Source organism: Drosophila montana, unplaced genomic scaffold (genome assembly GCF_035044405.1).
Source record: "Drosophila montana isolate Dmon_TW-CO22-7 unplaced genomic scaffold, ASM3504440v1 contig_2438_1, whole genome shotgun sequence".
In the NCBI taxonomy this organism is placed as follows: Eukaryota; Metazoa; Arthropoda; class Insecta; order Diptera; family Drosophilidae; genus Drosophila; species Drosophila montana.
This window is the reverse complement of record NW_026997315.1, coordinates 2960820-2982303: the sequence shown is the minus strand read 5'-3', so window position 1 is coordinate 2982303 and position 21484 is coordinate 2960820. Positions and strand designations below refer to the sequence as shown.

General features: G+C 38.6%; 3 protein-coding genes across 3 annotated transcripts in view; 1 reads left to right on the top strand and 2 right to left on the bottom strand.

The window, feature by feature from the left end:
* Positions 1 to 2807: 2807 nt before the first annotated feature.
* On the top strand, positions 2808 to 6458 carry dap (dacapo). Its single transcript, XM_064681927.1, has 3 exons — positions 2808 to 3745; positions 3831 to 4273; positions 5861 to 6458. The coding sequence occupies exons 1-3, from the start codon at positions 3585 to 3587 to the stop codon at positions 6016 to 6018; spliced, it is 762 nt and encodes a 253-aa protein (XP_064537997.1). The 5' UTR covers positions 2808 to 3584; the 3' UTR covers positions 6019 to 6458.
* Positions 6459 to 7644: 1186 nt separating this feature from the next.
* On the bottom strand, positions 7645 to 9141 carry LOC135428112 (fibrinogen-like protein A). Its single transcript, XM_064681926.1, has 3 exons — positions 8998 to 9141; positions 8039 to 8928; positions 7645 to 7984 (listed from the first exon to the last, which is right to left on the bottom strand). Exons 1-3 carry the CDS (start codon positions 9058 to 9060, stop codon positions 7849 to 7851), a joined length of 1089 nt encoding a protein of 362 aa, XP_064537996.1. The 5' UTR covers positions 9061 to 9141; the 3' UTR covers positions 7645 to 7848.
* Positions 9142 to 10005: 864 nt separating this feature from the next.
* sqa (spaghetti-squash activator) overlaps positions 10006 to 21484 on the bottom strand; it is a 28404-nt gene continuing 16925 nt past the window's right edge. Inside the window, exons 2-9 of the mRNA XM_064681776.1 lie at positions 18031 to 18121; positions 17742 to 17945; positions 14900 to 15137; positions 14739 to 14842; positions 13928 to 14080; positions 13546 to 13834; positions 13301 to 13478; positions 10006 to 11332 (exon numbers count right to left, since the gene is read on the bottom strand). Coding sequence (XP_064537846.1) covers positions 10161 to 11332; positions 13301 to 13478; positions 13546 to 13834; positions 13928 to 14080; positions 14739 to 14842; positions 14900 to 15137; positions 17742 to 17945; positions 18031 to 18121 — 2429 coding nt within the window. The 3' untranslated portion in view covers positions 10006 to 10160. The remainder of the gene's footprint in view (positions 11333 to 13300; positions 13479 to 13545; positions 13835 to 13927; positions 14081 to 14738; positions 14843 to 14899; positions 15138 to 17741; positions 17946 to 18030; positions 18122 to 21484) is intronic.

Sequence of the window (21484 nt, the reverse complement as noted above, 5' to 3'; positions counted from 1 at the left end):
TATACAAAACTCTCCTTAAAAAGCACCTCAATTGCAGTTCACTTATAAATAAAAACAATTTTCCCATAGACTGTTAGACTTCATTACGCCCTATCGGGAACACTTCCGCTGCATTATGCGAATAATTTCGTGGCAAACCCTTGAAACGTGAAAAATATCCTTAACCATAGCGCACCTGCCCCCGAGTATCTCAGTTGAAATTGAGCTTGCGGTCACAGTTCGTGAGCTAAACAATTTTATGGCAATTTCCTTACGGAACAGAGCGCTATATAAAAATATATCTTATGGCATTTTGGAACGTTACTTCGACAGTCACGCTGCCTGAACACTACGGTGGGCATGGAAAGCCTCCCGCTAGGCCGTCGTGGAACACGTGGCATATACTAAGTCAAGTTTTTAGTGGTATTCTATCTTGCCCCGGGGAGGGAAGGAGGGGGTGTCTGTTGATTTTATGTTCCGCTCGGCGCGATAAGGCGTGCTGCATTTGAAATGAGTGTAACGTATATTTTATGCAGTGTCCGTTGAGGTTTTCCAATGAGATAATAATATTCCGACAATGGCGACCTTCAACTTGGGCATTGTTTGTGCCTCTTATCGTGGCATAGAGCAATTAAAGTCAGTCTTACGCGCTTATCAGTCAGCAAATGGAGGCATGCTCTATAAGACTAAGAGTCATTGATTAAATGCAATTAATTATCAAATATTGTGAACATAAGACTAAGTTTCTATTACATTCTGTTAGTCAACCAGCATTAAAGGCCAATTTCTCGTTATATAAACAAATGTGCATCTAATACCCGCACGTTCCAATGTTGGACAATCCTTTAATGGGCTGCCCTTATAAAGGATTATAAGCACCACTTGAAGTACACCCCATTGTTGTGCTACCTCTTTTATATTTTCCTCCACAATTCGACGCCTTTTTTCCGTGTGTTTACACAGTAAAATGCAACCCATATATATTTTCAGTACATCCTGTAAAGACATCGTCAACTTGAGGAAATTACTTAAAAGGATCACGAACTCTCGCCATCCATCGGCCCCCTTTACTACAGGATCTTGAGTTGTTTATGTTTCAGGCATGACTGCCGCAACTCAACGCCGGCAGAATTTTTCCAAATTTGTTAAAAAGTGTGTAAATTTACGTTCCTATATATTTCTTCTTTTTTTGTGTTTTCTTCGGTTTTTAGGAGGGTGTGTCCCATAAACAGAACTCTGCGGTGTGTCTGCTTAGCACTTGGTAGGGGTAGGGAGGCGAGTCAAGGCTCGATCTTGGCTGCCTAATCGATCGATAGATCGCTTCCTTGCTGCCTTTTTGGGGTGATTGCACTCGAGGCAGGGTTTTAATTACAGTGAGTTTTTCTTTTTTTACTTTTGAAAAACCAAACGTTTTTTTATTCCGCTTTTTGTGTGCAGTGCAAAGGTACAAAGCAAATGATGTCTTTAGTTTCGAACCGGGTTGACTTTTTCTTTTTCTACTATTTTTCTCGCTTTTTGTGCACTTTAATTGCATTTGTGCAAACAATATAAATCGTTTTTTATTGCCCTAGCAATGTAATTTAATTTTTTACGATTTTGCACTTAAATAACAAAGCTTGGGAAATTTTTGTATATTTTTTGAAATATGCTCTCTTAGTAACGGCTGCGTGACGAATATAGCGGTAAATTATCTTTACACCCTGTTTCGTATGTTCTAATGCACTTTTCAAATAGTTGCCCCACATTTTCATTTCATGGCCCCAAGTTACAATAGGAAAGTGAAACTGTTGGAAACCGTCTGCGCTGCCGCCCTAAATCCAATTTGTCTGACTCTCAGACTCGGCAGCAAAAATACAAAAACAAAAATCCAGTTTCAGGTTAAACAAACCGAAGCCAAAACATTTTTATCTACCCATCGCATTCAAACCAAAAGTACAGCTCCAACTCGCGCAGCAACAACAAGCCAGAGACGCTTGGATTTTTCCGCAAGCCGAATAGTGCATGTCCTTAAATACAACTTTTCATGTAAGCAATGCAATAACTTAAATTCAGAAGTAATTAATATTTTGCTAGCTATTAAAATGTTTAAGCAGTTGCTAGCGCGCTGTTTATTAAGTTTGGTTAAATTCGAAATGCAGCAGATTATCTAATATTTCAGGCCGCATGGGCAAATCGATGTGCCTAGTTTTAAATAGAGCATTTGAGAACAACAAGGCACTGCTTCGATCGTTTTGAACGCGAGGGTTGCTGTAGTGTCGTCATTGCAGTACGTTGTATGGCAACGCTGCGGTGGTTGTTTGACGTTTTGTTTTGTGGTTGTTCTTACTCTCACTGTCTCTCAGTTGCTCTCCGACTCAGTGAACGAAAAACTTGATTTGAGTGCAGTGTTGACTGTTTGTTCTTATTTTCAACAGATCTAGCTAAAAATTGGCTAAGTCGAGAACTTTAGTTTTTTTTTGTGGCTACCTTTGAATATTTTTCTATATATTCAATATTCAAAATTCAAAACTAATATTATAATCTACATCATATAAACAGTAAAAATTAGTCAGATTTTATGAAACTAATAGCTGTAATATACATACGCGTCCTTGTTTAGCATTATGCAGCCGTTTCCCACTGTTTCTAGCCGTGCCCAGTACAACAGCGCAGGCTTAGCTTGTCTTAGCCGTTTTTTCGTTATCGCATGGCAACCGAACGCGTGCAGCACTGTCTGCGAGCGACACTAAGAGAGTAACTTGCCCGCTCTCTGAGCGCAAAGATATCCGCGTATAAATATCATTTTTACCCGTTTGCTTACGTTCAGTTTTGTTATTCTGCTCGTTGAGCTCAGTCGAAAAGTGCGTTCGCATTGCGCACTTCAAGGCAAACTAACAAAATATTCACTAAAAAGCATAAATTAAAAAAAACGCGATTTGTAAAATATAAAAGATCTTACAACTTAAGTTGTAAAAGCAATAGTACACTGAACACAACGTGGAAAACACAAAACGAACGCGTCTTTCGCAATTGTCTCGATTTGTGAGTGCTTGACTCAGTTTTTTGTGATTTGAGTGAGTTGGTTTTTTACGTGACCAATAAGAACAGCGATAAAGGCGTTTGCAAGTGCATAAAAACAATACACAACGAATTTGTTTATATCATATTTCTAAACAAATACACGTCAAAAGCAACAAATACGAATTTCACTTTTAAAGCGAGTGTATAAGAAAATACAAAAAGACTGCAACAACACTGCGCCCCACTCACGCACACCTCAGCGCACCAACACAAACGAACATTTACGCTCAGACACGCATACACAGGCGCAACTGAAACGAGATTTGGAGACTTGTGGCTTGTGTGTGTGCATGTTTGGATAAGCGTGTATTAGTGAGTTCGCCCCTCTTTAGCACTGGGCAGCGACTACGTACAGGCGAGCGCAAAAAACCAACACTTTTGGCGCCAAAACTTTGACATTTCGCTTAGTCGTGCAATTCGCAAACAAGTGTCCAAAGTGTAGGCAGCAAAACTGCGTCGCATCGCAGTCCAAAACACAGGAAACAAAAATAGAAACGAAACAAACAAATTTTAAATAAAACAACCAACCAAACTACAACAAAAACATGGTCAGTGCACGCGTGCTCCGTCCGGTGGTGCGCAGTGAATTCTGCAAGATGAGCTTCAGTCCCGCCGTAAGTCGCAATTCACCCTGCGGCCCTCAATTGGAACGCATTAAGCGAAATCTCTTCGGTGCAGCGCAGACGCCGCTGGTGGAGACCAAACCGTAAGTAAAAATTCAATCATGATTAAATAATGTTAGCTTAAGGTAAAATTGTCAAAATATTAAGAAGTGCATTTCTCACCTGCAGCTCCTTTAGCGCAGAGCTCGAACGCCATCAAGAGTTGGCCACAAAGAAATGGGGCTTTGATTTTCGTAGCGATCGCCCGCTGGCCAAAAATGCCAGCTACATCTGGGAGCGAGTCAGCACACAGGAATCAGACTATGCGCCGCAAATGTACACACTCACCCGTGCTGCTCATGTGCGTCCCGATGCCTATGACTCGGCCAGCGACATGGATGCGCTGCTGAATGAGCGCGCCGATCGTGAGAATTTGGTCAACTCTTCGATGGACTCCAACACAGACACTGAGTATGACTCACAGGATGAGTCGCTGCCATTGCATTTCACCAGCAGCAGCAGCAGCAACGTGGTCGCCTCCACGTCGGCAGCCGCTTTGACCGCCTCCTCCTCGTCCTCCGCCACCAGCAACTCGCCCGCGCAGCAACGCAAACGACAGCTCAAAATCACAGGTGAGTTGCGTGCCTCCCTTTTTTGTTTACCTCCTCCCGTTTCCGTGGCGTGTTCTTTCCCAGCGTTATGCCTGATTGCACAACAACCGTTTCGAACATTACAAAACTTATTTCCCAGAACCCACAAATTTCGCTTATTTAACTGTTTAGTGGGCACCAATCCAACCCTAGCCTCAAGCTCTGTAAAGGTACTTCTAAAAAACCTAATACTCCTAATGGGAAAAATTTAACAAAATATGAAATAATATAAATCCACCCCAATATTTGGAAATATAAATTAATAAATTTGTAATTTGTTGATATTTTTTCTCACAATATTTCCAATTCTTTATCATAAACTTTATATATAGTTGATGTTTTATACATTTGTAATATGCCTATATATTTTTTTTTTTAGTTTTTTTCAATTGTTTTTTATAAGCATACATATGTCACTTTCGTTTTTGTATGTTTTAGCATAGTTCTTAATTCAGAAAGTTATTTATATGCTTAAATATCAACTGAGCTCTCAGAAGAATTCCAGGCATAGGCTGTATTTTGTTTTCCGACAAAATGGAATTGTGAACTACATACCCCACATTAAATCTGGCCTATTATAGTACGCACCCAGATTGATTCCCATGGGCGCAGTCTTTTCTTTAATTGCCGCGTGGGCGTTGTTTCTTGTTCTCGAAAAACCATAATAACAGGCTCTACCAAATGCTGCTAGGCATATAATTAGTTTTGTTTTATGTGATTTAGTCAAGGGGTTACGTTATAGAGGGCCGATCGTTGCAGCTGTTTTTTTATTCAGCACTGTTAGCGCTCCCCCTCCCCTTGCTGCTGGCTTAGAGTCAATGCACGCAACATCCATCCCTGCGTCTCTGCGCCTGCGTCGCGGGGGTTGATTTCCAAATGCGATCATTGCATGCGGGTTGCTGTAAATGTTAACAGATGTGCATGGCTCTGCTTTTGGGCAGCCCTCAACGCCTTCGGTTGACCTCATTAGAGACAGCGACATGAAGAGAGAGAGATGGAGTGATACAGAGAGGGGGAGCAGCAGCGCACAATGTGCCGCCATCAAAGCGCAGCACTTATCAACGGCCGCTGATTGCTTTTATATTATACATTTTTTTCTCTTGCCACTTGGCATAGTTATTAGCATAATAAAAAAAAATGTAGAGAAGCGAAGTGTCTGCGCTGGACAGCCCGCATGGGCCGTGGCGCAGCCTTGATGGACTAGCTGTACTTTTGTGCAGCCAAGCCTAGAAACTTGCCCAGTTGGCAGGGCGTGTAATTTATGCAGCCTATGCAAGATCCATGCAGCGTTCACTACCTGAGCAGCAGGCAGCGTCTCTCGTTTTCATTCACTATTTGCTACCCCTGTGCGACAGCAACCCCTGGCCAGCCACGTGCCACAATTCAAAATCAAAATGTGCAAAAACAGGCGGCGCCTGCTGTTATTATGCCCTTAGACAATTATATCAATGACTGATGCTCAAATGGGGGTAGCTCGAATGCCAGCTGACTTTAATCCGGACAGACAGACAGACTTATTTGTATTTCATTAATTACTCACGTGTTTCCTGGTTCTTTCTCTTTTTGCAGAGTTCATGAAGGAGCGCAAGCGTCTGGCCCAGGCGCCCAAAAAAATCTCACCCGCCAAACGTATGCGCACCAGCTCCGGCAGCAGCAGCAGCAACGGCGGCTCCAGCTCGAGTGCAGCTCTATTTGGTTGCCAGCTGAAGCGTACGCGTCACAACTAAACTCAATCAGCTGCTGTGCGCCACATCCCAGCGAAAGTAGTTGCAACCTACTCTCCACCAAAAAGAAAAACGAAAGCGAAAACTCAATTTGCAATTTGTATTTGTAATATTAATTTTAATTTTTTATAACACTGCAAACAAAATACGTAATTTTTTTACACACTTCAATGGCTAACATTTTAAGTAGCTTTCACATTACATTTTTTATAAAAATTAAGTACTCATTTTTGTGCAGTGCAAGGGCGTAAGTTGCGAATATTAACTAATAGTCTAACTAGTTTAAATGCCAGTTACTACAACCAGTACTAGTACTAGAACAAAATAGCGACTAAGCATTTAAGTATCGAGCTATATGAAACTTTTTAGATTTCTCTAGTGAGAAATGCCATAAACTAAGTGATTAGTTCTTAACAACAACAACACACAAAAAACAACAACAACCACACGAAAAAACGTAAAATTAATTGTTAAAAGAAAAACAAAAACAAATTATCTAGAGACAACTTCAATGAAATCCACATTTGGAATACAACCTTTAACCATGAAATTTATAAGCTACTAACGAAACATTTGTAAATTCTAAATTGATAAATTTTACCAGCAACTTTGTGGTTGCTTGTAAAATTTACCACGCAAAACTTGATGTCGCTCTGCTTTACAAAAATTCTACATATACACATTTATTTGTTTATGCACATATTTTTTTTCCAAAAGCAGAGTTATATTGACTTTTTTTTCTCTCTAAACAGACCCTAAAACAAACAATTATAAGCCTAAAATTTTACAATCAGGCCTATGCTTGTTTTTGTTTTTGCGGCTGTAACTAAAGTCCTTAATTCGACCAGTGTTATAACCTATAAAATAAGCTTAAATCCTTTGCCAATTTGTGCGCTTTTGCAAATACATATTACTATATGTTGACGTATTTGCAAAACCTCATAAATTGCCAATTTGTAAACTCTCAACTGTATAAAATTAATTTCCATCCGTTGCCAAATTGTTTGGCAAATGATGAAAGAGATTTTGCTTAACTATCATGTACAAATGCTATTATTGATAAACATTTATATATAAACTATTATATATTTAGGCAGAGCCTATATTATTAAATAACATTTTCACAGATCATCCTAATTCATAAGCTTAGCATAGAACAAAATCCAAAGTATTCACTTAATATTTATATTTAATTCATATTGTGTGTATAATCAAACTCATACTTCAATAAAAAGCAAAAAACTAGCAAACAAAATACAAAACATAATAAAAAAAAAATAAACAAATCATAACAAACTACTCGTTAATGCTGTACCATCTAAAATGGGTACTCTATCGACACGAGTAGATCCATTCAGTTATATGTTGTTGTTTTCATTTGTAGACTTGTATTTGTTTATACCTAGCATAACATTATAGTTTTTGTAAGTTTATTAAGTTGACTTTTGTTTTCAATAAAATTTTGTTTTTCTTTTTGTAGTAGCCTAATTTCTAATATATATATTATTATAGTCATGCAAATTGCCGGGAACTGTTCTAAATGAACTGGTTTCGTCTGCAAGCTCTGATGTTAATATTTGGTACAGTTGCTTCCCTTTGCTGTGGTTAAGTCAAAGTCGTCGTGATCGATTTGCTATATCTAGAGATTGTGGACATGAAATGAATTAGCCATAATATTTATTGTATTGGGAACTTATACAGTTTAAAAGGAATATTATGTTTGATAGCAGTTACTATGGTTACAACCTATCTGAAAGGAAGTTAATGTTATTGAGCTGATAACTAATAACAGTTAGCTTAATCTGAATAAATATAACTTCAATTTCTGGTTACTTATTTCGGTCTAATCATCATGGTAACAGATTTGAAAGAATACTCCCAGTCATGCCAGTCTGAGCCAGCCCAAAGTATGCCTTTATCCGCATGGTAATCAGTTACATTTTGCTTCACATACACTCCATTGAGGTCACTAAAAGGAAATACTTTGAAGATACAGTTTTCTTTTCGTAATACTCGTACCCACCTGGCACCACAAGCGCGATACCACCAGGCGCTGTGCATGTCCTCAGCGCAATTGTCATCATCGTAGTCATTATCACGATCGTAGGTGCTGAACTTTTGGTGCAGATTATAGATCAAAGCATTGCCCGCATTACCTGAGTAATTTCCCAGAGATTTCAGTTGATATTGTTCTTGAGCGTTGCCCACTAAAAACTGATTATACTGCGCAAAGCGGGTTTCATTCGCAAAATCTGTCAGTCTGATATGCAGCTCATGCTCCTTGGCGCTTGTCAAGTGGTGCAGGGTCTCCAAGCCTATGAAGAACTCCGTTTGGTTATTGCCAAAACCGATTTGATAATCGCTCCAATTGCGATAAAAGTTAACGCTGCCGTCTACGCGTCGCTGTACAACAGTCCAGATGCCGGCAGCTAGTGGTTCGTCTTGACTGGGAAGGGAAATTGAGCCACTGCCTGGCACATGACTAGCTCCCACTTGTTGTGTGCGCTTGGCCAAGGTCAAACAGTTCCTGGGTGCGCACAGCTTTAGCTGTTCCATGCTGGACTGTTCGGCATTTAATTTCGATTTTAGCTCTGATGTTTGTGCGATCAGCTGATCTATATAGCGCTTATTTTGATCGCTCTTCCTTTCCAAAGCGCTTTTGTCATCTTGAAGTTTAATTATGGCCGTCTCTTGCCGTTTAATGGCATCCTTTTGCATCTCCAGATGGTATGAAAATCGATGTATAAGTGAGCTCAAATACCTGATGTGGTTTGCATATTTAAACGCGTTGTCAGTTGAATCTGCGCTGGAACTCGGAGTTGTAGATTTGTTTCCTGTATGCGACTGAATTGCTTGAGTCTGGTTAATCATATACGATTTGTCGTCTCTCCACTGTTGCGGCTGTACTGTTGACTACAAATGGAATTTTTATCTTTGATAAATCCATTAGCTTGGATTTTTATATATTATATGCAAACATACATGCGCTTCCACAGCTACCAGAAAGACCAATAAAAGTATCAAATTGTGTGCGTTGTACGCCATAATTGGGAGAACTTTCAAAATTTAACTCTGATTCTTGGAGCGACCGCGTAAAGCTAAGTCAAAAGCGCAACTAAATCTCATTTTTTAAATATGAAAAGTTGCGAATAATTTTTTAATGAGCGTAACAAATTGCGAATCAAACTGATAAGCGGTTGCCTTTCCAGAGCTGGCAAACTATTTATAATATTATCGGGTTGATATTTTATTGTACACTCAACGGCAGTTGCATATAAGAACTCCCATTTTTTATATTCTTGAATAATAAATAATTTATGTGTATATCGAAGGAGAATAGTAAAGCTCGTAATTGGGGAGATTGGTCAGATTTTGTTTTCGATCGATCCGTCTAACTCTGACTTATGAAATGCTTATAGCACAGAGAAATATCTATGGAAATTTTATAAAGCTAAGAGACTAGTTTGGATAAAATAGGCACCCGGGTAGACGAAAACAATATTGCCCATTTCATTATATTAATTATGGAGGAATTTTAAAATTTCAATTATTTTGAAATAATGTTTGGTCAGAGTTTATTTAATAGCATTTTCTGATTCACGAAATTCCGGACGCCTGTTACGCTTGCTTAAGTTTTAGTTCTTATATTATGTGTCAAGCCCGAGGCTGAAGATCTTTTTATGAAATTATACTTTCTATGTAGATATTCATAACTATATTTTTCTTCGACTTTTCTAAAGTTTTCATTTAATAATCAATGGATCTAGGGATCTACGTCAGATCCACTAACAAGCGTAAATCTTTAAAGCTTTAAAATTCATGGAAATAAATTATTTAGGATATTTTCTATTCAAAATATTTTCTTTAATCCACATTTAAATTCGGGCTCTTTCTGTTATTTTTTGGTTTTCCATTTAATTTTTTATTTTCAATAAATTAATATCATTTTTTACTTACGACAAATACATAAATAATTTGATTCATTTGCAAACATAGAAATTGACTAAATTGTAACTGCGATTAACTAAGTTTGATTTTTAGTTCGATTTTGTTTTTTTTTTAGTTCTTTCCTGCTTGTAGTATGTATAGTACATGAATTAGTAATGAAAAATTATATACAGTATTCGGATGGTACTGGATGGACACTATTTCCCCGTTGCCTTCTCCTCCAGCTGAGCCTGTATGTGCCGGACATTCTGGCCGCCGCTGCTGTGGCCGTGACGCTGGAAGAAGGCATTGATGGAGCTCATGGAGCGGTATTCGAGATTATCGCTGATATGCCAATCGACGCTGATGCTCTGATGTCTGCCCACGGGATTGCGTATCTTTGTCTCATTGTATTTCTCTAGAAGATGCAGCAGGCAATCCTTTGTCGTATTGGCCGCCTCCTCCAGATTAACCGTTTGATGCGTGTCCGGCAGGCCAACGGGCACATCGCGACTCATCTGATTGATGCGGAACTTGGCGCGTCGACTGCTCGCCGACTCCGAGAAGTCATGGTTGCTGCTGCTGCTGCTGCTGATGTTGGAGCTGAACTTGGAGCTGCTTGTGCTTGTTCTTTGCACATGGCTCTTCGTATTGGCCGTGCTCATGGTGCTCACTGAGGACTGGCTGCGCAGCTGCGACTTGGACCAGCTGCTGTCGCTCTTGCCATTGGTGAGCTTGGGCGTCTCCTCAATGGACTGCTGCAGGCGCACGGACAGGGAGCTAGTCTTCTGGTGGCCATCTTTGGAGCGCGTTTGAGTCTGCTGGCTGCTGCTGCTGCTGGCGCTGTGCAGCTGGCCACGCGGCGTTGCTCGGCTGGCGCTGGCGCTGTTGCGCGTGCTGCTTATCCACTTGTTGCCCTCCTGCGTGAAGCTGCTCTCCGAGGCCGCATTATTGTTGCTATCGCCCAGCTTGGTATTGATCTCGGCAAGCATTAGCAGATGATCGGATAGCTTGCGTATCTCATCCGCCAGATTGACGCGCTCCCCGGAGCTGCGCCGTCCCAGCAGATAGGTCGTGTCCGAGTTGCGACGATCGAATGTGTGCAAATAGCTTTTCATGCTGCGCTGCTGCTGGGCGCTGCTTTCGCTGCCGGAGAACTCATCGAAGTTCTCGTTGAACAGATGCTGCGGCGTGGGAGTGGCACAGCCCGAAGCACTGGCCGTCGCCGGGAACAACTTCTCGCGGGATTCATTGATGGGCGTGGTGGCCACCGAATGGGGACTGTCAGCGCTGCGTCGCTCCTCCTCAAATGCCGCCGCCGCCTGCCTCTCATACTCCTGCTCATCGTCCGTCAGCGTTGCTATCGATTCACACGGCGAGGGCGAGCACACTGCAAAGGCACGGGAAAAGATTTCAGTTCCATGGAGCAGTTCACAATGGAGCATACATACAGATTAGGTTTCTTTCTGGGAGGGGTTAGGTTTTAATTGTAATTATCAAAGTGGTATCGGAAACATAGAGGCACATATATACACAAGATTAGAGCATGCTTATGAGACGGACAGCCCAGTTGATTATCGCCAACAGAGAAGTTAGTAATGGATCGTAACAGCTAGCCCTGACAGACATCATACCGTGCACAAAAAAACATACTTAATGTGAAAATGAGCTATTTTTTATGCTTTGAGTCCTAAGTATTAAGAAATTATTCAATCTCCGAAATAAACAATTTTCAAGATTTTCTTTTGTGATTTCAATAACATTTAAACTATATTTATTGCGGTTCTTTGCCTTTTATGATTTTTAATAATTGTAAGGAAATTCTTAAAGTTTTTAAATATAATTGGTTAGAAATTTCAGTTGAAAAATTGGTTTGTTAATTGGTAGTTACCCTTAAAAATTGGCAATTAAATATTTGTATACTTAACTAGTTGAAAAAGTAAGTTATGTACAATTAAATTACATTTTATTAACCAAAATTACAAATGTAATTTAATTATTTGTCATATTCATATGAGAATTTAGTAAATATTATGCATAATATTATTAACAAGTTAAAAATGTAATTTAAATCTTTGTCATTATCATACCTTAATTTATTAAAGTAATTGAAAAAGTAATTTAATTAAGTAAATATTATGCACAATTAAATTACATTAAATTAACCAAAATTATAAATGTAATTTAATTATTTATCATTATTATCATACTATCATTTATTTTTAATTACTTTTGGTCAGTAGGTTAACAACAATTTGTAATGACTGCGGTTGTTATTTAATTAAAAAATTTATAAAAATAATAATACTACATTGTGCTAAAAATTCTTCTATAATTTTTTATTAAACTTTACCAACATATTTAGAAAAGTAAAGAAACACAAAAAGTGAATAGTATTCGAATTTGAACTAGTCGTTCAGAAAATGAAAAAAAATTAAATAAAAAATTTTAAATTTTTTGAAGATTTTTTTATAATTTCTCATTCGTAATGGATCACAACATAAATAAGCTTCATGTTTTATGAACGACATCCGTTGAGATGAAATGAAACTTCGACAAACTTTAGAATTTGGCTGCAGTTTTGATCGATATATTTTTTCCTTATTTTATCGATAATGGAGCTTACCTTGTCCGGTAGTTTTGAAACTGTGGCTAGGTGTTGAGCTAAACTTGAACTAGGTTAGGATAATGTCTTATTTTGTTTTATATTTGTTTATCTTGGAATGTTTACGTTTGGATAGAGTTGTGACTAATGTATTTGAAAGAAGGTTTGTAGTATTTGAATTTGAAGTAGGTATATTTTGGTATTACTCTTGTCATTGGCTGTCTTTATCACAGTGTCGAAACGCTAAGCAACTTATATAAATAGGCAATTTGGTTAATAGAGGTGGCATCCGCTACAAGGATGCGCTTAAAGCTACGGTTACTTAAAATATAAACCAACAACGTTTATGTAAATACTCAAAATTTGTTGTTGTTGTTGTTGCTGACATGCCTTCTTTCTCCCACACACAACATAATTACAATAGCTCATTTAAAGCTTATGTTAACACAAAACATTAATAGATTGAAAAATATAATATATATGAAGAGAAAGAATGAGAGAGCGCGTGAGAGTTAAAGAGCGCACTGAAGCGTACCCTTCTTCGCGCTTCTCATTGAGCTAACTTGGTGTACATTCAAGTTAAGAGAGAACAACAATTAGTTGGTCGTTTCTTGTTTGTTTGTTTGTTGGTTTTTTAAGTTAATTATGTAATTTACAAATTGGTTGTGATTTGCGTCGCCCCCGCTCATTTGCCATGGATGAGCGCATGCCGGTCGCGCTGCCGCTGGGAGCCACCGTTGCGGCAGTACTCACCTCGGGATGAGGAGATGCTGTCCTGGCCATGGGGTCGTCGCGGATGCGTGTAACTGGTCTCATTTAATGGCGCTATCACATTGCCCTCGACGTCAAAGACGTACGGGCTATTCGGATGCGTCTCCCAGCGCACTATGAAATTCTTTAAATTATCCTTCGTGGCATCTAGCTCTTTGTTCTATTGGGAGTCGGGCAGCATAGAATTTTATAATAGCTGTTGGTCTATTTTGCTAGCTTCTGCTTACCTCTAGCTCATGTGTGTTGCACAGCTTCGCCAGCTCTTCGCTCTCGTCGTCCTGCTCCGTCGCCTCGTCCTCATCATCATCCGCATCACCAATTGTTTCCGTTGAATCCTCCGAAGACTCCGAGGCTAGCGGTGTGGGCGACTCTGACTTCAGGCGCGTCTTGCTGCTCACTGTGGCGCTCTTGGTTACTTTTGCTGTTCCAGCTGCTATTGCTTGTTTTGTGGGCGTGGCAGCGGGATGTTGTTGCAACCATTTGTGCTTCACACAATCGGCGGCTGTCATGCGGGTGCTGTGGGGCATTTGGTTGATTAAAAGAGCTGCTAAGGCTCAGCGGGAGGGCTGATGGCCCGGTTATGGCTAGACACTAATTAAGAAAACGCACCTCAAGTCCTTAACAAGGAGCTTCGCTATGAAATCCAGGCACTCCGGGGATATGCCATTAAAGCATTCATCCTCGAAATCGTATTTTGCAATGGTTACATTTGACATTGTTTCAATGTCGTTCTCGCCCATGAACGGCGACAGACCAGAGATGCTGTTGTTGTTGTTGTTGTTTCACCATGTGTGTGTGTGTTTGGGTGTGGCAAAGTCAATAAACATGAAATGTAAAAGCAGCGCACACAAAATAAATAAATACATAAAAAAAACACACAGCAGCGTTTAATTAACTAAATTAAATTGGCGCCGAGCGAGTGCTGTTTAGTTTCCTTTAGCAGCGCGGGAGGTGGGCGGGCCGGTTTGAAACACCTTCCCTAACATTGCTAAGACTTTGATTATTCAATTCTAGACTGCCGCAATTTTCACAGATTTTTAATTAGTTTGTTCTGCTACCCCAAACCCCACGCTCAACCGCCAGAGCAAGCTTTGATTAAATTTTCAAGTGTCATATCCTTGAAAACACTGTGCAACAAAATTTTGAAAAAAAAATAAATATATATTCTGCCTCTCAATTTACGAATATTTGTTAAAATATAATTCGTTAATATTGAACATTTAAAATTAAATGTCTTTATTTATGTTGTAAAACTTAATCTAAGCTATGCAGCGAAAAATTCCTATTTATACTCTATCTATACTTATTTTTAAAATTTTATAAAATGTACAAAGCTTCTATAAATCCTTTATAATAATAAAAACTTGTTGTGTAGTGTTACTGACTTAAATAAAATATATTTCCGCCACAAAATACTTACAGCACATAGCAGATGACACCAACGCTCCACATATCGGTGCCATAGGAGATGCAGTCAAAGTTAACCACTTCGGGCGCCACAAACTCAGGTGTGCCAAAGAGCACCTGAAAAGGTGCCAGTCAATATGCGCACTCCAATATAATTGAGATATTGTAACTTACCCTCAGACGCTTGTCTGGATCGAATTTGCGTGCCAGTCCAAAGTCAATGATCTTAATGCGATTGCCCTTTTGTGATAGCACCAGAATATTCTCGGGCTTTAGATCCAGATGGATAATACCGTTGCCGTGTATAAAGGCCATCGCCTCGCACACCTGACGTATAAAGACGCGACACACGCGTTCCGTGAGCACAAATTCATCGTCCACAACACGATCAAAGAGTTCGCCGCCCTCAATGCTGTCAAGTTAATAAAATCAAATAACATTGTGAGTTGATCGAATGCAGAAAAGATACTTATGATGTATATATAAGAAAGCAACACCGAACATATACCAAATGCATGCCAGCTAAAGCCAAGACAACAGTTAAAGCCATAACTTAATTAACTCCCACTTAGTGCTAAGTTTTAGTCCATTGGCTTACCTGCCCGACTACCCGCTTTAAAACTACATATGTTATTTACAAGAGCAAGACATTGTTTGACATAACACGAAAATCAGATAATACATGAACATCAACCTACGTGGAGGAAGTAAGGCGCAGCAACTGAATTGCAAAGCATTAGCTTCATAATTTTAACAAAATTTATAAACCAAATGCTTTACAAGAGAATACAACTTTTAAGTATGCCTAAGTCTCATTTCTCTGTTTAAGTCAGTTTATGCGCTTTACTTTTAAATGCTTGAACATGTCTACTAAAAAGACCTGATTACCTGATACCATTTGCTTGTTTATAACATAACAGAATTTGAATATGGGCTCTCAGAAAGTTCTGGTTCTAAGTATTTAGCTTGCAAAAGTCAAAAATTGGTATATAAAAATTTGTAAGGTTGAAGATAAATGTAGCTGCTGCCTCAATTTGCTCCCTCATAGCTGCTTGCTATGAAACTTCAATGTAAATATTAACATGAATAAAGCACATTTAAGCCGAGTAGCACAAAAATACATTTAAATACGTAAATGTGAAACAATTCATTAAGTATTTGCTAGTATTTTCTACAAAGCTGAATTCTTTACTTTAAATATGCAGAAGTCAACTGTAAGACATATCGAATACGATTATAAATAATAATATATTTATCTGCTGCTTTTATTTGCCCCCTCCTAGCTGCTTGCTATGAAACTTCAATGTAAATATTAACAAGAACGAAACACATTTAATAGCCAAATATCACATAAATACTTTAAAGTCAACTATTTGAAAAACTGAAAGCTGCTGAATTAGCTTTATTTATTGATCCCATTTTATTTCAACTAAAAAAAAGAACAGTTGCATAAGGGAATCGGCTTATGTGATATTATTTGAGCATTTTATCAGCTGCATTTCCCATATGCGGTAATCGATGTGACTTATGTGCCCGATGCAGCTGCAGATTACAAATTTTGTCAGTTGACATGAAATATATTTACAAAGCAAAAGGACCATGGCAATTCCAACAGTTCAAATAAATATTATTGTTTGTGTGTGGAAATAAAATGCAATTTTCATTAGAATAGCAAATGGACAATTTTTGAAAACGAGCTTGCAGCTTGTCAACGAATTCTGTCTTGGCAAAAATATGTTTGCTGCATTTTATGAATATGCAAAACGAAACAACTTTTGCAAGTAAACAATTAAGACTGGAAAACAAAAACAGCAACAACAATGCAGATTGTCAGGGCATTGTTGTCGAGTACAACCAACTCTTAGCCATGAAAATTAATTTAAAAAGTAAAAAGTCGAGTGAGCTAGACAAAAGAGTCGTAACTTTATTGTTTCTGGCCAGCAAGTGTTGCGTTTCATTTCTGTGGCGCCAACGAAATGTGGGTCAAGGTCATGGCCTAATCGTTGCGCCGTTACCTGACTCAAACGCTTTTATGGCACATAGAAAATGGCCCCATTTTGGTCCAGATTGTTCCCTTTTTATTGGGAGTCAACACCAGGTATAATAAGAAAGAACGGCTATTTGCGGCACGTCAAAGATTAAATACTCCTCAATGGCATGGTTTTGCAGATATTTGAGAAGAATAGAAGAAATATTGAAAAACAGAATATTCAAAAACTTATTTATCGACCGATTTTTTCTATGTGATATGGTAGTCCGATAATGCAGGCATATAAGAAAAATGGTAAAACTCGCAATATTAAGATTGAGATACAAAAAAGCAGCTAAATAATATAATTGCCCGATTCCTAAATATGTGCTTTCTGCAACAAAGAGACGCGTCTATGTTAGGTTTTAGTAAGCTTGAATCTAAACATGGCTCTTGATACTGATCAAGAATAAATATATAATAAATGGGATCGAAAAAATCTCCTGCTATGCGTTACACACTTCATGATCAAATAATAATACATTCTACTAGGGTATGAAAAATACATTTCTAGAACTAGGAAGTGCGATAACCTGTTGCTGAAGGTTTTCTTTCTGAGTATAGTCAAAAAATAAAAAGGAAAAAAGGAAAACTTTTATAGTTTTGCGTTGTGTGTGCGTGCTCGTGTGCGTGTGTGTGTGTGAAAGAACTTTACTACTTTACGATAATGTGCGTACGTGTAAATCGTATTTTATGCACATTTCCCGCTGATTGCAAGATATTGTGTTCCACAACAATGTAACAGCAACAATAGAATAGAGCATTCAACAAAAAGACCAACAAAAGTTATGAAAATGTTGTCAAAGTAGTTCGGCAAGGACAACAAAACACACGCACACACTCAAACACACAGATACAGACACACGTCCCAACACGATAACAACAAATACAAGCGAAATCAACATGTTTGCTACATGGATACATAATTTCTACTACATATATAATATATATATATATATATGTGTGTGTGGGTTCGTTCAGCCTTACAGTTCCAGGACGACGCACATCATTTTCTGATATTCGTATGCAGCATACAATTGTATAATGAGATGATGTTGCAATGAATTCATAATCTCCACTTCACGCTCCACATTCCGCTTGTCCTCGCGTTTTGGTATGGGCACAAATTTCGCTGCCAATTGTATTCCACTCTTCTTGTCTTTGCACTTGTACACTGTGCCGAATTTACCACTGAGAATTGGATATAATATGATTAGCATTTCATGCAATCGAACGGAAAGTGTGTTAGGTTGAATGCCTTTTTTGTAGTACTTACCGTCCCACCTCGCCGAGCACGTCGTACAATTTATGCGCGTCCACATTCCGATTTATGGTCACATCGCGCATTGGAAAAGCGGCTTCCAGAACTGCAAGAAATACGAAGAGAGAAGTTGTTAATAAATAATAAATATGGCCTAAAAGAATGTTCAAGTACGAAACGTGAACATAAACTTCTTGCGAGATAATCCAAAACTTTTCACCCATATTCCGTGAACTGCCTTTAACTGTATTTAACAGAAATGCTTTATCGTAGTGCTTAAGGAAAGCTTTTCTATGCACTTCTCGTTTCATATTTTAAGTAACTAAAAGCTTAACTGAACTCTTCAATTTGATGATTGGCATCCTTTGTTATGCCTTACACCACAAAGCAATGCTCTTACTTCACCAAGATTCTGAGGAAGTTACTTTAAGCATAATTCAATATCGATTGCTATTTTGTTAGCTTTTTTCTCTCTTTCGAAAATCAACCCACGAGAAGTATGTTTTTCTTATTTCTTTCTGCATGACCTCTCTATTCGCTTCTCACACAGAGATGTGCGACAAAAAGTCAGCTGCACAAGGCATAAACCTAAATGCGAACCACTTGCAGCATACTCCATCATATTCGACTACTTCGAGCGTCTCTTGAAATATGGCATTCAATCATTTTCATTGTGCGCCGATACGAAATGCATTTAATATCGGGTATTATGGCCTCCTCGGCTCCCCCACCCATCCGGCAACAGTTTCTGCTTGTCACATATTTCGCAACATATTGCAGACAATTTGTTGTGGTATTTTTTGTGCTATTTTCTTGTTATTGTTATTTTTCTTATTCAAACCCTTTTCAGAATTCATTTGTTGTTGTCGTTGTTGTTTCTACAAGTTGCCAAACAAATAAAAATGACTTCATTGAATTGAATTCAACAGCCAAGGGACACACCAACGGGCACAACCACAAGCGAGGACGACGACAACGATGACTTACTGAAAATATTGTGTGTGCTCAGCGACACACACAGACACACACACATGCACAAGCATATATGGTAGGTGTGCCAATCGTGGACATAAACTATATTTTTTTATATACCCTATACACAAAGGGGCATTACTCTAAAAAAAAAATTTCTATATTCTTAACCAGCACCATATATTTTATATAAATACATAAAATACTTTCAAGATGTAAGCATATAGATAAAAAATGAATATTGCAAGTACAAGTATATGTTTTTTAAACATTTTTCTTTCAGTGCACCAACTAAATCAAAAATTTTATAAAGCCTTAAAGGTTAATAATCAAACTATTAAAACAAAATCATATTTATATACTCTATCATTTCCATGCAGAGTATCTGCTGCTCAGAAACACCCAGCTGTGAGCTTTTCAGCTTGTTTTTCTATATTTCCTTTTTAATATTTTTCCATTAAGCGTAAGCAGTTCAAATTGACATTTGGTCGCACCGAAGCCCCATCGAGATTTGTCCAAAATCTTGACAAGAAATCTACTTGAATTTGCAATTTAAATTATTGATAAACTCTCTCCAAATCTCTTCTTGTCTCCTCCCTCCCTAGCTCTACCTCTAGCTGGCTCTGTCTAGCGTATAGTTTGTTCTAAGCTTTTGCGTTGCAATCATAAACGCTGTCAGCTGGAAGACTTTCGGTGCCGTCTGCTCTATTAATATGCAAATGGCGCATATAAGTATGCTACGAAAGGCACGATAAATCTTTAAAATCAAAGGCAAGCCCATAACGGCATATGGATGAGTGTGTGCGAGTGTGTGTGAGTGTGTGTGAGGATGTGTGAGTTTTGGTGTAATTTCTAGTGTATGTGAAACGAAGCGTAAGGTGCGCGCGCGGGGTTGCATCTTGCGGAAAAACTTGGCAAATTCAAAGTGAAAGTTGAATAGAGGCATGTGCAGCATATTCCAGTGTGTGTGAATGTGTGTGTGTTTGTGCCCTGCTATTTGTGTGCAGTGAGGCACTTGTGCGTGTGCAGCGATTGCTGCAACTTGACGCCGTCTCACACACTGCTATCTCTTGCTCTAAGGCTGTGTGTGTATGTGTGTGTGTGCTCCCTAAACGGCTTTTTGGCGCAAAGTGTATGCATGTCTGCTGCAGTTTCTGAGTGTTTGTGTGTGTGTGTGCGTCTTTTGAGTGCACTTTGCCAATAATGCGCACAATTTAAGTTTGAGCAAACACGCCCATTCGAATCGCAGCTGCCCCATTCTCGTTAGATCCCAGCGACATATTCAATCGGAATACGAAACTTGGGCAAAAGTTCAGGTGATAACAAATATATAAATTTTTTTTTTGCTCACATAATTTATGGCCAAATCAAATATTTTCATAAATTGCATGCGTGTCAGACAAAACACACACACATACTTTATGCGCCATAACAGTTTTATATACACTCACACGCACACACACCCACACACGCGCACGCACATTGACGCGCTAGCTAACACATTCATTTCCGGCTTTGAACTCATGAATAAATGAATTTATATCGACTCTGCTTGGTAGTTGAACTGCAGCACATACTTTCCAGCGCTTAGACCGCCATATACCTATACCTTTGCAGTATATTACCCCCCTCCCTCCCCCGCTACTTTTGCAGCATTTCCTCTCATCTGCCCCCTTAGTTTTTATGCTCACGTTGCTGTGATTGTGTCTGCTGTTGCAGTTTTGGCTCTGGCTTAGCTTCGACTCGTTTGTGCCTCACGAATTGAATTGGATTTGGCTCGAACGTTATGCTGCTTAACGTAGAGCCTTGTGTCTGGCCATCGAGCACACAAATGCGCTTATAAACGCAGCCAAATAGAGTCGAGAGGAGTCTTATTAGGTGCACGGCATATGCTATTGAGCTGTCTGCGGGCTAAGCCTATGAATAAACAAGTGGGTTTTTTCTCGCTTGAGCTTAAGTCCAACAAATATCTGAAGCACAATGCATAAAGATAAACTTCTATATTCATGCGTTTTGCAAAGTGCATAAATTCGTGTTGTTCGGCTCACAAAAAAGGTGTCTGAACTGCACAATGTCATTTTTGGTGTCAAGCAGTTGAGAAATGGGCTTAAAAGAGGTTTGAAGGAGGTTTAATCAAGGTTTCAAAAAGGTTTAAAGGGATGGAAAAATGTGACTTAAAACTGATAGCTAGCAAAGTGTTTTAAATAAACTGCTGAAATAAAGTATCTAAACTCAAAGAAATCATTTATTTACCAAGCATCTACGAAAATTAAATCATAATTAATTATAAGGTAAAAAAGTTAGCTCCAAAGACTTCTGGCTAGTACAGGTTTTAATTAATTACTCTAGTTAAATATTGTTGCTTAAGTTAGATTTAAATGTTAGTTCAAATATTTGTAGCCCTTTTTAATGCAGAGTACAATTTTTTAAGGAACAACTTTGTTGAAAAACAAAGTGTATTTTATAAAATGATTTTAACAATTTTAAAAAGTGTAAA

Bases quoted from the DNA above. Each gene is read 5' to 3' on its own strand.
- dap (XM_064681927.1), top strand. From the start codon at position 3,585: ATGGTCAGTGCACGCGTGCTCCGTCCGGTGGTGCGCAGTGAATTCTGC. The intron at 3,746-3,830 runs GTAAGTAAAAAT...TCTCACCTGCAG, and splicing joins CCGCTGGTGGAGACCAAACC to CTCCTTTAGCGCAGAGCTCG. The intron at 4,274-5,860 runs GTGAGTTGCGTG...CTCTTTTTGCAG, and splicing joins ACGACAGCTCAAAATCACAG to AGTTCATGAAGGAGCGCAAG.
- LOC135428112 (XM_064681926.1), bottom strand. From the start codon at position 9,060: ATGGCGTACAACGCACACAATTTGATACTTTTATTGGTCTTTCTGGTA. The intron at 8,929-8,997 runs GTATGTTTGCAT...TTCCATTTGTAG, and splicing joins TGGTAGCTGTGGAAGCGCAT to TCAACAGTACAGCCGCAACA. The intron at 7,985-8,038 runs GTGGGTACGAGT...ATTTCCTTTTAG, and splicing joins TATCGCGCTTGTGGTGCCAG to TGACCTCAATGGAGTGTATG.